The 14,285-nt window shown below is 45.2% G+C and overlaps 1 protein-coding gene across 1 annotated transcript in view; it reads left to right on the top strand.

The window, feature by feature from the left end:
* CPED1 (cadherin like and PC-esterase domain containing 1) overlaps nucleotides 1-14,285 on the top strand; it is a 281,356-nt gene that overhangs the window by 15,335 nt on the left and 251,736 nt on the right. The window contains exon 2 of the mRNA XM_006756835.2: nucleotides 12,881-13,064. Within this exon, the coding sequence (XP_006756898.1) occupies nucleotides 12,881-13,064 (184 nt within the window). The remainder of the gene's footprint in view (nucleotides 1-12,880; nucleotides 13,065-14,285) is intronic.

Genomic DNA, 14,285 nt, shown 5'->3' with positions numbered 1-14,285 from the left:
CAGGCTGGCCACCACAGATGCCTTCGTGATGTTCTGCTGCAGAGGCCTGGGGGCCGCGGGTGTGCAGGGGGGAAACGCAGGGCTGGGAGGAGCGCTGAAGTCATCACTGAGCAGGAAGGGTGGCGTGAGGGCGAACAGCAGGCCTTGCAGAGGGAGGGGAGAGAGGAGAAGGAGGAATGGAAATGGGAGGTTGGGAAATTTCATAGGTGTATACATTTGAAGGTCCTAAGTCTAGACAATAGTGACCATGTCTTCTAAACCAAAAAAGAGGGGATGCAAGAAAGGGCTTCTTATATTTCCACTGTGTATTTATTTATAGAACATTATAACAAAGTATGAAATTAAATCATATTTAGTTGTGCAATTAACAAACTATTTTTTATCTGGCACCCAAACCTTGGAAGGATGTTTGTTGTGTATACTAGTACGGTGTCCATGGCCATTTTTATCCATATGATATGTCTGCTTAAACACTGGCTTTTTATCAGAGAACAGTAGAGATGGTCCGCTGATTATGCAACCTCAGACCCAGCTCAAAATGGCCCTCTCCTGTTTATCAAGATCCAGAGTTGCTTTTAAATGAACTAATTAATTACTTCTTAAATCCTCACCTGAGGATATTTTTCCATTGATTTTCAGGGAGAATGGAAGAGAGAGGGCAAGACAGAGAGAAACATTGATGTGGTTGCCCCCTGCATAAGCCCCGACCGGGGCCTGGGTCGGGGATGAGCCTGCAACTGAGGTACATGCCCTTGACCGAATGGAACCCAGGACCCTTCATTCCACAGGCTGGCGCTCTATCCACTGAGCCAGGCCGACTAGGGCCTGAGTTGCTTTTTAGAGAGGACGGACCTAAGCCCCTTGTCATGCAGATGAGGCATGCGCAGAGGAGAGAACTTTCACCTCAAGCTGCACCCAGAACCAAAGTGTGGTCCCTGTCCCCACCCCACCCCCATCCCTGCCCCAACCACCACTGCAGGATGGAACATAACGGGAACTTGAACAGCAGAGTTTGGTAACAGTGATTTTTAAATGCTTTATTGTCCCAAAAGGTGAAGGGATTAAGAAGTACAAATTAGTTACAAAATAGTCATGGGATATAATACAGCATAAGGAATCCTATATAATAAAAGAGAAACATGCAAATTAACCATTCCTCTGTGATGCCCACAAGCCACGTCCACCAGCCAGTGAGGAGTGAGTAGACAAATTAACCCAACAAAGATGGCAGGTTAATTTGCATACACAGGCACTTGGCAGCCGGGGGACAGGACAGGTACCTCCCCCGTGTTGCCATGGCAATACTGGGGAAGTTCTGGCCCCGTGGCCACTTGCATGTGCACAGGCACCGGGGAGCCAGGGGCGGGCCGGTGCACGTGGACCCTGGGTAGCCCGGGTCGAGGTGGGAGCATGCAGGCACCGGGGAGATGGGGTCAGGGTAGGAGCTTCCCCCACCCCAGTGGAGTGCGTGCACAGGCGCTGGTGGAGGTACTCGCTCCACCTGCTTGTGTGCGCGCCAGCACCAAAAGGTCTGTGTCCCAGGACAGGCGTCCTTGGGAGCCAGGCCCCCTGAGCCTGTAGGCCTGCACCTAGGTCCGGAGTGGCTGGGGTCCTGGAACGTGACAGAGGGTGCACATAGGGCTGAGGGGCCTCCCCTTCCCCCTCCTCCTGCACGGGCGCTGGTGGAGGTACTCACTCCACCTGCTTGTGTGCGCGCCAGCACCAAAAGGTCTGTGTCCCAGGACAGGCGTCCTTGGGAGCCAGGCCCCCTGAGCCTGTAGGCCTGCACCTAGGTCCGGAGTGGCTGGGGTCCTGGAACGTGACAGAGGGTGCACATAGGGCTGAGGGGCCTCCCCTTCCCCATCCTCCCCGTGCATGAATTTCGTGCACCGGGACCCTAGTATAGTTAATAATATTATATTAACTATGTAATAACTATGTGTGGTGCCAGGTGAGGACTCGAAATGTCAGGGGGATCGCTTTGTAAAGTATATGACTGTCTAACCACTATGCTGTACAATTGAAACTAATACAAAATAGCATTGACTGTAAACTGTAATTGAAAAATAAAATTTAAATAAAATAAATGCTTTATTGTTCCTAAATGCAAACAGTACAAGTCACCCAGTAAGAGCGAGAGAAAGAGAGAGAGAGAGTCCCTGTTCCCCTGGAGTTTTAACTGGGACCTTTTTCAACATAGTTCAAAATAGCCAATCAGCTTCCCAAGTTTTCACAGCCTTGCACTGGGGGCCACTTCCTTGCCAAGGAGCTTTCTCCCAGGTTAGACTGACCTGTGGTTAAGGACCTCCCCCTGCACTCCCCCTGCTCTGCTCCCCCTCCCCCACACCACACCACACAGGCATTTCCTTGTCTCTCCCTGCTTCCCTCTTCCACACAAACAATCAGGTACCCGAGAGGGGGAAGAGGAGTATGAATCCCCTTGGAGGGACAATGCTGCGATTCCCTGGGGTGTGAAGCTCTGGCTTCCTGGTGAGGCAAACAGGCCACTGTCCCCAGCGGACCAGGCTGAACAAGTTCTGACTTTCCTTGCTCTCTTCCTTTTCATAACTAGCCCAGGATGGTGTCAGCAGATAGTGAATGGGGAGCGAGAAGCAGAGGGGAGAACCAGCATTCAGAAGGCCTTGGGGTATTGCTGGCAAAGGCAAAGCCTGGGACTTAGGTCCAGAGTCTCTGGCGTCTGTGAAAATGGTTGGGGATTGTATGATGCTTAGGTATTGATGTTGTTGTAATGAACGCAGTGTTCTCTCCTTTTTTGTACGCTGCCTTTGTAAGGACTTACTATTTTCAGACTGAATTGCTGTATTAACTTGTTTTGGTGTCAGGGGACAGAGACTTGTCATTATTTGAACTTTTTTTTTTTCTTTTCCCCAAAAGAACAGGGTCTCTCCTTGTGTTCTGCTTGGTTTTTTGTAAGTGTTGGTTGTCGATTTTATATTTCCCCGTTATGGATGCCCTTTCCTGTTGGTACTGTGGTAAGATTCAGGGGCCTAGAGAACATTTACTGGGAAGGCTGCAAATGCCCTCAGGGCTTGAGGACAGAAAGAAAATAATTTCTTCCTCCTCTTAAACTCTATGTGGGCTTCTCAGAGGGGGGTGGGGAAGGGGTGGGAGTGAGGGGGTGGGGAAGAGGCCGTGAGAGAGGAAGGCAGAGGGAAGGAGAAGGTATAAAAGGTTTCACTGGAGTGGCTTTGGTTTGCTCCAAAATAGGAAGCAAAATCGATGGAACCAAATGAACAAGCGATCTGCATTCTCTCCCGGCTGCACTGAAAGCTTTATCTGTTTTTCAAAGATGCCTGGAAGGAAGCTGCCATGACCCCATCTCCCAGCAACTCCCCAGTGTATATCATCTCAGTTTAGTCTTTGTTATGTCTGCAAAGTTACAGCAAATAGTAAGCTGATGGCCCACAGCTGTGCACCGTGGGTGGCACCCCAAGGAAAATTAGTGGGAGGAAAAACCTCCAGAGTGGGCTGGTAAGAAGCACTTAATATGACTCTCAAAAGAGATGGAAAAGAAAAAAACAATTGGGAGAAGCACAGAAGGGAATATCAACTCCTGCAGGTTGGTTGTGAAGTGGATGCATTTCGGTGTGGGGGGGAAACTGAGGCCGGCGACAACTACTGCCAGGCCCGGGGTGGCAAGAACTCACGGCAGGGCACGCCAGCTCTGGACTGGAGGAGAAATCCCTGTTTTTGTGCCCTTGGTTTTGTTTTTAATGTATCCTGGTCTCCAAGACGCCTGCTCCGTGTGAGGGTTAGCGGGGCAAGGGCTGAGCAAGCAGCACACAGCGGAGGAACCCCAGCATGACTGAAGCGCCCAGAAGCTGCTCCATCTGCTCCCCCCGCCCCGCCCCTTTTTAAAAAAATCTGTTTTTATTGATTTCAGAGAGGAAGGGAGAGGGAGCGAGTGAGAGAAACATTAAGGATGAGAGAGAATCATTGATCGGCTGCCTCTTGCACCCCACCCTGGGGATCCAGCCCGCAACCTAGGCATGTGCCCTGACCAGGAATCGAACCGTGACCTCCTGGTTCACAGGCCGATGCTCAACCACTGAGCCACAACAGCTGGGCTCCTTTTTTTTTTTTTAATTTTGCAACGTGCTCTTCTTCAGCCTCTCCCCTGCTCCTTCTTCCAGTTACACAGGCCCAATACTGCGCCCCTTTAGGAGGCACTGCGGCTCCAGGTTGTGGGTGAAGAGCATGGGTGTTTAGCATAGAGATGACTAGGTATGCTCAAGGTTTTCCTTCAGATTATAGGTTTAGTATTTATTCGAAGTGATGGAGTCTTTTCTGATCAACAAACATCCTAATGTATCTCAGAAGTCTCAGTGTTTCAGATGTTCGCTGCGGACTAAGGCGACTGGCCCTGTCAGTCACTGCAGATGCCCTAGCTTAGGCTGTCCAGGCCAGGGGCGGCCTGTGGTTCTCCTGTTTTCCTCTTTTGTCCTGGGCTCTCTCGTTCTCACACTGAGCTGATGGACTCCCTCTCTGTTTACTTAGTATCCGTGCAGCAAATCCTTTCTGGGACTTTTCTCTCCACTCCTGGAATGTTTTCATCCTCTGCACTTAGCTCTCTCTCAGGGACACACACACACACACACACACACACACACACACACACACCGTGACTTGTGATTTGACTGGCCTGTGGATGCTTCTCTTGACTCTTTTTAACCAAGCCAGGCCTCACAGCGCAGTGCTTACATGCTTTCCCTCCTGATGCAGGTGTTTGGGGTCTGGGGACCCCAGGCTCTGGGACCCACTGTGGGTTCTGGGCGTCACACAGGAAAGAATTCGAAGACAAGCCAGCATCAGGTTTAAAGTGAAAGTGAGTTTATTAGTGAAGCAGTGAGGCAGAACTGCAGCCCTTTTAGCTGAATTTTCTTCATTTATTGAGGTTCATTTAAGGGAGGCGGGGGGTGGGGGGGTTAGGGTATTCAAGGAGGGGAAGGAATATTCAGGCTCTTCCCGGGAAAGGGGTGGAGACTTCTCTGAGGAGCTCTGTAGCCACTTGTGTCCTTATTCGGGCTTTCCATCTCGGAGAACGGTGGCATGTGGAGAGTCCTTCAGCAAGCTGATGTATTACAGGGAGCATAGGATCCGGCTAGCGCTGACCGTTAGGTGAATGAGTGGTCATGTTGGATTCAGCTGGTCTCTGCCGGTTTAAGCCATGAACCTGGTGTGAGGTGGTTGTGTTTCTTGGCAGCTCCCGTAAATGTCATCGATGTGGTTGTTCTGCCATGTACCCCATCTCACTCCCGGTGTTCTTCCTCCCCTTATCCCTGCCTCTCCCCGAGGCGAGGAGATGACCCCTTAGGGCAGGTCTCAGGCCTCCCTCTTGTGTCTTCATCACTCAGGACCCTGAGTGTTTCCATTTTTTTTTTCCTTTAAAGCAGCCTCTTTTCTGCATTATGGGAGCAAAGGGAGAGATGGCAGATAGTCTGTAGGAAAGCCTATGATTTAGGTTGTAAAAGTCTGGGCTTCTGGAATCTATCCGGATGCCCACCCACTCAGAAAACAAAATAAAGCAAGGACAACACCTATCTATATAGCACGTCCAGTTTTCCTCATCTACCTCCTCCCTTCTGTGGGAAATGGACCTCTGGGATCCATCTCCAGCATGGTCAGCTTTTGATGGACTTTGCTGAATCCTCCCGGGGCAAACAGAATGTAGGGGTGAGGTTAGGGGAGCCAAGAACTGTGCATGTGGGCCAGCATCCTGTTGGGAACCCCCGAGGCATCTGCCTCAGGTAGACAGGGGAGGTGGAAACAGCTAAAAAGGCCTCAGCCCAATTTTTTTAAATGGCCCAATGGGAGACCACAAGACCTAGGTGACAGATGAGGAAACAGGTGACCCCATAATACTCAGCCAATGAGGAACCGGAGGAGGGACTAAATAAATAGGCTATGTTCCCTGCCCCACGTGTGCCTGGACAATGGGATGGACACCCGCTCCCGAAAACATATTAAAAGTCTTGTTTTCGCCATACTTCTGTCTCTGAGTCCATTCTTTGAATTCAGATGGGTGAGCATTTCTCACACTTCTCTGGCTTTTAATAAAAGGAATCCAGTTGGACCTAATTCGAAAGACCAGCCTAAGTTACCAGCATCATTTCTCTTCTACTCACTAGGTTTTCTTCTCCAACTAGCTACTTAGCAAGGTAGTAAGTTATGTGGCATTACCTGTATGTTTATCCTCAGTGCTGACCATATTTACCATTTGCAATAAAAATTACCTGTGCTGCTGACCTTTAACGTCTTTCTGTCTTAAATGTTCTTCCCATCTTTTCTCTCCCTCTAAGAATTACCTTTCTCCTCTCCTTTTCTTTCATACACAGTGTTCATAACAGAGGCAATAACAGCATCATGACATCTAAAGGGAGTTCCTGGGTCATTCTTTCCCACTCTACCCTGACCTCTTATCTCTGCAGCAATTTACATTGTCTGATTTCATTACTTGTGTATTGCTCCTCCCACTAAAAAGTAAGCTCATTGAAAGACAGACCTTTGTCAGGGTTCTTCACTGTTATGTCCCCCAGAGCCTACAAACACACCTGTCACAGAAAATGTTCAAAAATATTAAATGAATGAATGAATGAATGAATGAATGAATTGTGCTGAGCCAGCTCAGCCAAGGGTTTGAAAACCTGAGTGAGGGCTGGGAAAGGATGAAGAAATGACCTGGTCATTTACCAGAGGTATACAAGGTAGTGGTCACCATAGTTACAGTGTTCTTGTGAGTTTCACTTGTTTTGGCCACACTTGCTGCACCTCCCACAGCCCATTAGCTACCCAGATAAGATCTAGGGAGCCTCATAAGGTCAAGCCTAGTTATGATAAGAGGACTGGGCCCTCTAAGCTGGGACTTGTTTGTGGCTTTGCCAACAGGTCAGTCCTAAGCTTAACCCTATAGCCGTGCCCTACAATGAATGAACATTGAAAAAGAGCCACTGGGAGAGAAGGGGGAGGGAATATTAAGGATCCAGGAGGAGGGGCAAGAGATGGATGAAGTTCTCAGGGATTTGAGAGTGGAAATAGGGGGGAGGTTTATTGCCTAGGGGAGTGGGAGTGTGGAATCTGAAGAAGAAGCAGAGTGATTAGTCAGAGATAAGTGGAGGATAGATTTCTTTATGGAAATCAAAAGAAAAGAGGAACTGTTCGTTAAATCAATAGCCTATAGGTTTGCCAAAAGAGAGGCTGTGTAACTCACTGTGTTTCCTTCTAATAGTGCTAATTTCCTCTATGAATGGGGTAGCAGTTATCTATAGAAATTAGAGGTACCTGGAGAGTGCGAAAGTTTTGTCACTATGGACAATGTAAGAAAGAATTGACCAAGGACACATAGCAGAATGGTCTGGGAAGCCAGAAGTCGGAATTGGCTTTGCCTACGAGAATCTCACTGCAGGGTCTTCCTTGGGTCTCTTGGCTGAGTTTCCATAACATCTTATTCCCCCCGATTTACCTGCCCTGTCCTGATTTCTTATAAATAATTGTTTAAGTCTGCTTTCTCCGATGGGCTGTTACCTGTCTGTCTTGTTTACTGCTGGATCCCCAGCTCTTCCATGCTTGAGGTTTTGCCACGTAAATATGATGGAAGCACAGGGAGAAAGGGAATTGAACATACCAGGCAGGCAGTGCTTGGATGTTGAACCATGGAATCTGAGCTGCAGAGAAAGACGGTGAAAAGGAGGCTAGTAGAAGAAAGTTGGCATTTGGTGGAAGAACGGACGTTTTGGAAATATATGAATGTGATTAGAGAATGAAGTGCCTCATTTTACTTACAATTTCAGAGGTGAGACCATGGGAGGAACCATAAAGTTCAAGGTGAAACCACTGGAATGGATGGTAGCAATGATGTAGAAGACATAGTCATTGGGGATGAGGAAGTAATGGGTATATTATGGCTTGAGATGCAGATGTCAAAGCCTCCACTGAGATTTTCTAGTGGATTTTTCACCTCAGCCTGGCCTGTGCCCTCTTGTGGTCCAGGACCCCTCAGGGATGTCAGAAGCCCAGTGCACAGATGCAGCCCGGTCCCTGCAGGCCAGACCCACTGGTGCATGAATTCCTGCACCAAGCCTCTAGTATGCATATAAGATCTTTGGTTAATCTCTTCCTGCCCTCCCCCTCCCCCCTTTCCTCTGAGATTCATCAGTCTGTTCCATGTTTCCATGCCTATGCTCTGAGCGTCTGTCCCTGGTGGTCAATGTGCATTATAGCTACTGGTTGAATGGTAGATTAGGCTTTTATATATATAGACTAGAGGCCCAGTGCACAAATTTTTGCACTGAGGGGATCCCTCAGCCCGGCCTGCTCCCTCTCACAGTCCAGGAGCTCTCAGGAGATGTCCTACTGATGGCTTAGGAATCTGGCCTCCCTCTGTGGGAGGCAACCAACTCATCAGGGGAAGGTGATGCCCCCATCATGCCTCTGCTGCTGCCACTGCCAGCTTCTTTGGCTGCCTGAGCCTTGGGCCCTCGCAGCAGCAGCCGCCATCCACAGCCTTCCTGAGCCTCGGGCTGGCCCTGTCAGCGGCAGCCTGAGTCTTGGGCAGCCACTGTGGCGTTGTCCGGAAGGCCGTCCTGAAGATGTCCACCTTAATTAGCATATTACCCTTTTATTAGTATAGATGTTATTGCTTTTGTTTCCTTATTTGTGTAGAACTTATGTAGAGCCACAGGTGAGCAAACTTGCCTTTCACTGGGTGTTGAGAGTTGAGATAGCCCTAATGTACAGTTTGGAAGTACAAGCAGATGGTGCTCTGTGTTATGGGGATGAAGTAGTTCTGAGAACAGGATGGTCCTTCCATCATGGGCTTGAAATTCAGTTACGTCAGCTGTGAGATCGAAGGCAGAGGTTCACTAAAGGTCCAGTTAGGTGAGGAGCATTCTCCAGAGACCCTGCTGGTGTTTCCAGGGAACCTGTGGCTCCTAAACGATCCTGCAGCTATAAATACATTTTCAGTAGAAAATGTGTAAGTTGTACATCCTAGCAAACTTTACCCATTTTATTTCTCGAATTACCTAAAAGAAATGTACATTTCATCAATTGAAACAATATTTTATCCTTATAGTAGGAAAAATTAAAACATAATCCACAGTTATAGGCTCTGCAATATTTCTAAAATGCCAGAAATCTAGACCAGCAAAGTAACTTGACTTTTAGTTATATATGACACACATCCTAGGTCTAGTATATATTTGTAGAAGCACCAAAAGATGTCATAAATACATGGCTACTTAATAAATGTAGAAATAATCTTTCTGTTGTGTAGGAAAAAGTTTTATTTTTGATTCCTACTAAATTTTAAAGGGCAGTATTTCTTGGTTTTCTGGTAAGTCTTGGAGAAAACTTTTTATTAGTGTAAGTATCTGAGAAATATAGTGCTTTCATAATATAGCTTTTTATTCACTTTTACTGAAACTTATTATTTTGCTCAAATATTTAACTCTATTTTTGTCATTGTTGCTACTATTCACAATTCTACTGCAGTAAATTTCTTAATACATTTGTCCTTTTTCTATTCCAAAAATTCTATAACAGTATTTATAACAAAGACTTTTACATATTGAGAAAAAGGATGTTTGCATTCATTCATTCATTCATTCACTCAAAGAATATGTATTATGTGCACATTACATTCCAAATACTATTCTTAGGTTTTGAAAACAAAAGTGAATAAAACAGACACAAATATATGCTTTCATTTACCTTCCTTTATGGTGTGTGGAGACAGAAAATCAACACAGTAAATAAATAAATGATATTTTTGCATTAAATGGTAATGAGTACTACAAAGAAAAACATAACAGGGCATCTGGAAATACAGAGTTTATTTTAGAATTGTTTTTTTTTTTTTTTTTTTTGGACAGAGACCAAACTATATTAATTGAAAAATTTCTAGAATTCCTATTATAAAAGCAGAGGTACAATATAACATTATTAATCAACTTCATTCATCTACTTAACATCATTTATTGATAGGACACTATATTACACACTTTAGCATAGAAAATTTATTTAATTCCCAGTATAACCTCATGAGGTAGGATTTGTTACTACATATAAGAAAAACCCAGCGGATGAAGCCAGCGATTAGCACAGCCGGAATTCACATCCGGATTTTGGATTTCCCAACGCTCCTCTAGTCTTACACTACCTTGCTTCATGTAACACTCCAGCTCATTTATTACAACACTCTATCCTTTGCTTTATCGGAGTGGTATAAAGGTTTCAGATTTGGAAGTCCTGCCAATAAAAATGTGTTCAGTTAATAAAACAACTTTCATGTTGTCTAGCAGAATGATTTCTGAGGGACTTTTCTGCTAATCTCTCAAGATGTGAGAGAGGGAAGTGATTTCGGGATTAGAGTGTCATTAGAGTAGAATATCCAACTTCTCAATTAGATATTGAGGCTTTGCAAGTCTCAAGTTTAGTTGTAGTGGTGCCCAGGTTGAATGTATTTTTCCACTAAATATATATCTTCAAAAGTGTCTGAGTAATCAGGAGCTTTTATTTCTAAAAGTGCTGCTCCTGGCGTTGCTAATCCCGCATTTGCTGGTGCGGTTGACATACTATTAGCATAGTTTTCATTTCACATACCCAGTGCGTGCACCTGTTGTCAGACTGGCTAAAACTGTTCTCATTCCTTGGTATTGGGCCATTCTGCTGATACAGGGTGTTATAAATATTGCAAGGACAGGGCGGTTTGTAGGACAGGATAATACAACATAATCTGACTGACGAGCTCACTTCCTATTTGGTCTTTGTAGTCAGGGACATGAGTTAAAATTTCAGCCTATGCCCAGGTTATTACAAAAATGTCCAGTCATTATATTTTATTTAGACTATGCTCTCTATAAGGTATATTGGTAAGAGTTACCTCTGTGTTGCTTAAACTGATCCTGATTGGGGGGAAAAGAGGAATGGTATCTTCCTAAATAATAACTTAAAGTTTGAAAGTACAATCTCTTTATGTGAAATCACTGCTATACTTGAACCGGCTGTAATAGAGAAACACATCCTGGGATTACGTAAGAGAATAATACGAGAAGGGAATCCTGGACACTGCACTTTGCCTGAGTGACGCCGATATATTTGGAAGCATCTGTCTTCCCCTTCCACCTCGATCCATGTCTGCTTGTTTTGGTCTCCTCTGTGCTACCGGGTCCCTCTGACTCCTGTGTCCAAAGGTTCAAGCTGTATTGAGGTTCAAGTACTCCTTCTTAGAAGTTTATCATTGCAAACTAGATCCAGATATTTTTTGGAGGGGTGGGGTGGGGGGGGGGAAGCACATCCCAATTTGCAGTTAACCTCTTGAGTTCAAATAGTTTCATTTCCAATAAATGTGATATCCTTTCATCAGTCACGTTTTGCCAAAGTGCCATGCACAGAGAGCGTGGTTAGGTAGTGTTCTATTCCTTTCCATTATATTCATCGCACGTATGTATGGGGCAGGCAGCGCGCAGAATCAGAAATGTTTTTTCCTGACTCTCTGATCTCTATGATATGATAGATTGTTATTTTAAAAACACATATCTAGTACTTCTTGTATGCCAGGCACAGTTCTAAGTACTTTACAGATGTTAACTCCTTAATCCTCACAGCACCCTTGGAAGGAAGGTATTGTCCAAAGTTACACACATGGTGCTAGTGGAGCCAGCGGATTCAAACCCAGCAGCCTGGCCCCAGAGTTTCTGTTCTCTTACACTCCACCATGTATTGGCTAGTAATTTTCAGATGATTCTCTCTCATCGTTGATGTTTCTATTTCTCTCTCCCTCTCCTTTCTTCTTGGAAACCAATAAAAATATATTTAAAAAACATTATTAAAATATTGTCATTCTTTCTACTTGTCAAGGAGAAAACTCGCCTTTGTTAGTGGCATTTCCAAACATTCTTGTGAGAACGAGGGATGTTTATTTGGAGGACAAAAAACTGTTGGAGGGATAACCTAAGATTATGACATTTTGCTAGTCTCCTCACACAAAGACCCACCCAGTCTCACTGAGATGCATTCAAGTTTTGCTGCATCCTGAGAGAAGCTGTAGCAACATATGTCTCCAACAGGCTCTGGGATTGCTTCCCAGCTGTAGCACTTCCTGAACAATTCCTTCCAGAACAAAACCCAGCCTCTCTCCGAGTCCGTTTCCTCCACCCTGTTTACCCAGAAGAACTGTTATAAGATAATGCAGCTGGAACTACTTTATAAAAGCTCGATGCGGATGACAGGCATTGCTATTCATTTCCATTTTCTGCCAGAGTTGGGCTCTGTATTTCTGCACCACAGTATTCCTCTAGGACACGGTTCTCAACCTGTGGGTCGCGACCCCTTTGGGGGTCAAACAACCCTTTCAAAGGGTCGCCTAAGACCATCGGGAAAGACATACATAATTACATATTGTTTTGTGATTAATCACTATGCTTTAGTTATGTTCAATTTATAACAATGAAAATACATCCTGCATATCAGATATTTACATTAAGATTCATAACAGTAGCAACATTACAGTTATGAAGTAGCAACGAAAATAATTTTATGGTTGGGGGTCACCACAACATGAGGAACTGTATTAAAGGGTCGCGGCATTAGGAAGGTTGAGAACCACTGCTCTAGGAGCTCTGTACGTTAATGGCCCCCAAATTTCAACTTTCTGTAATAGTGAGGAAAAGGCCATGCACCTTCAGTTCTTGCACATGAGGTTGTCTCTGTCCTTGTCAGCCTTTCAGAGAATATGTCTTTCATGTCTAGAGAAAAAAGTTAAAAGAGAACTTTCCGAATGGTCCCTGATTTGCATGAGTGATGTCCTTCAAGAGAAAGATGCCGCTTCCTCTTGAGTTTTTACGCCTCCTTTCTTTTTCAGATGGAAGAATCCGTGGAGACCCACTTTGGCAGCCATGGTCGAAGGGCCATACTCTACAGGCCTCCCTCCTACAGCACAGTGGAGCTCCGGGTCCACCAGCACATTCTCGCTCAGCTCGGTTACACAGTGGCCATCACGGAAGAGAGGTCCGGTCCTGACCTTGGGCTGGAGCTCCTAGGAAAAGGTCAGAATATGAAAGCAATCACCAAAGTGGCTTGGCGTAGAATGTTAAGGAGTTTCTGGAATGTGCTACTCTCTTCCTCTAAAAGAATTCAGAAACACGAATTTCTCTCCCTGATCAGCTTTCTTGCCTTATAGAAAACTTGGCTCCTTTTCTACTTCCTCTCGATGTTTCTTTAGCTTTAGGTCTTTATTCTTGAAATTATTTTGTTTGTGTTTTTGTAGCATTTTGGAGTTGCATAGTTCATGTTTAAACGCTGCATAAAACATGTTTATGTTTATGAGCCTGAATACATGTTCTGCCCAGCGCCGAACTGCTCATATTTTAAGAAAATTGCCAATTCTTCTGACTGCAAGTGGAATGTGCTGGGAATTGTTTCCAGAAGCCAGCTTCAGCGTGATTCATAGATTGTCTGTAAATGTGAGAGAAGTGTGCATATTTATCACACATACTATTACTGGTCAATACTTTTATCTCTTTCATTTGCAGTGAAAAAATAAAAGACAAGTGTTTAAACAGGTTATTTGAAAGAGAGCTGAATAGATGATAAGAGTCAAAAAGGGCAAAACAATAACAGCTAACACTTGTTGGACAAGGAACCTGTGACAGATACTATGTTGTGTTCTGTATCCACGATCTCATTTCATCCCCACGGAACCCTCTGTGTACCCTAAGCTTAAGGCACATTAAATCCTCTCCCTGATTTTCCAGAAGAGGGAACTGAGGATTCAAGAGGTGAAGGGACTCACCCTGCATCTTAAACCTGGCTTGAGGAAAGGGCAGGATTTGAAGCCCGTGTTCCAGCCGTCACTTCTCGGCTCCTCCTCTTCAGCTCTCCGTTGCCCCCGTCTCTCTTGTGGCCCAGTTTCCTGCTTGACTCTGTCATTATTAAATCCACAGGATGTAGAGTGCTCATTCGCAGGAGCAAATCAGATTTTTCTCTTTATAAAAGAAGGAAGAAAAGCCATTTGAATCGACCGCTGAACTCGGCAGTGGTTTTCTTTGGGAGAGAATATGCAGATCCCGGTGCCATAATAATATTTATTTTTCCTTCAAGTTTCAACAGTCATACCGTCATCATAGCACTTCTGCAGTTAGGTGCCCGTGCTCTTTAAAGTGCTAGGTTTATGCTAGTGAATGGAAGATCACTCTTGACCACATTGGCTGTAAAGTTGTAAGCTAACTTCGCTAGCAAAGCTCTCAGGGGTTAGAGCAAAAAAAAAC

Source organism: Myotis davidii, unplaced genomic scaffold, assembly GCF_000327345.1.
Source record: "Myotis davidii unplaced genomic scaffold, ASM32734v1 scaffold654, whole genome shotgun sequence".
NCBI classification, from domain to species: domain Eukaryota; kingdom Metazoa; phylum Chordata; class Mammalia; order Chiroptera; family Vespertilionidae; genus Myotis; species Myotis davidii.
The sequence above is the reverse complement of the archived record's forward strand: the minus strand, read 5'-3'. Positions and strand labels throughout refer to the sequence as shown.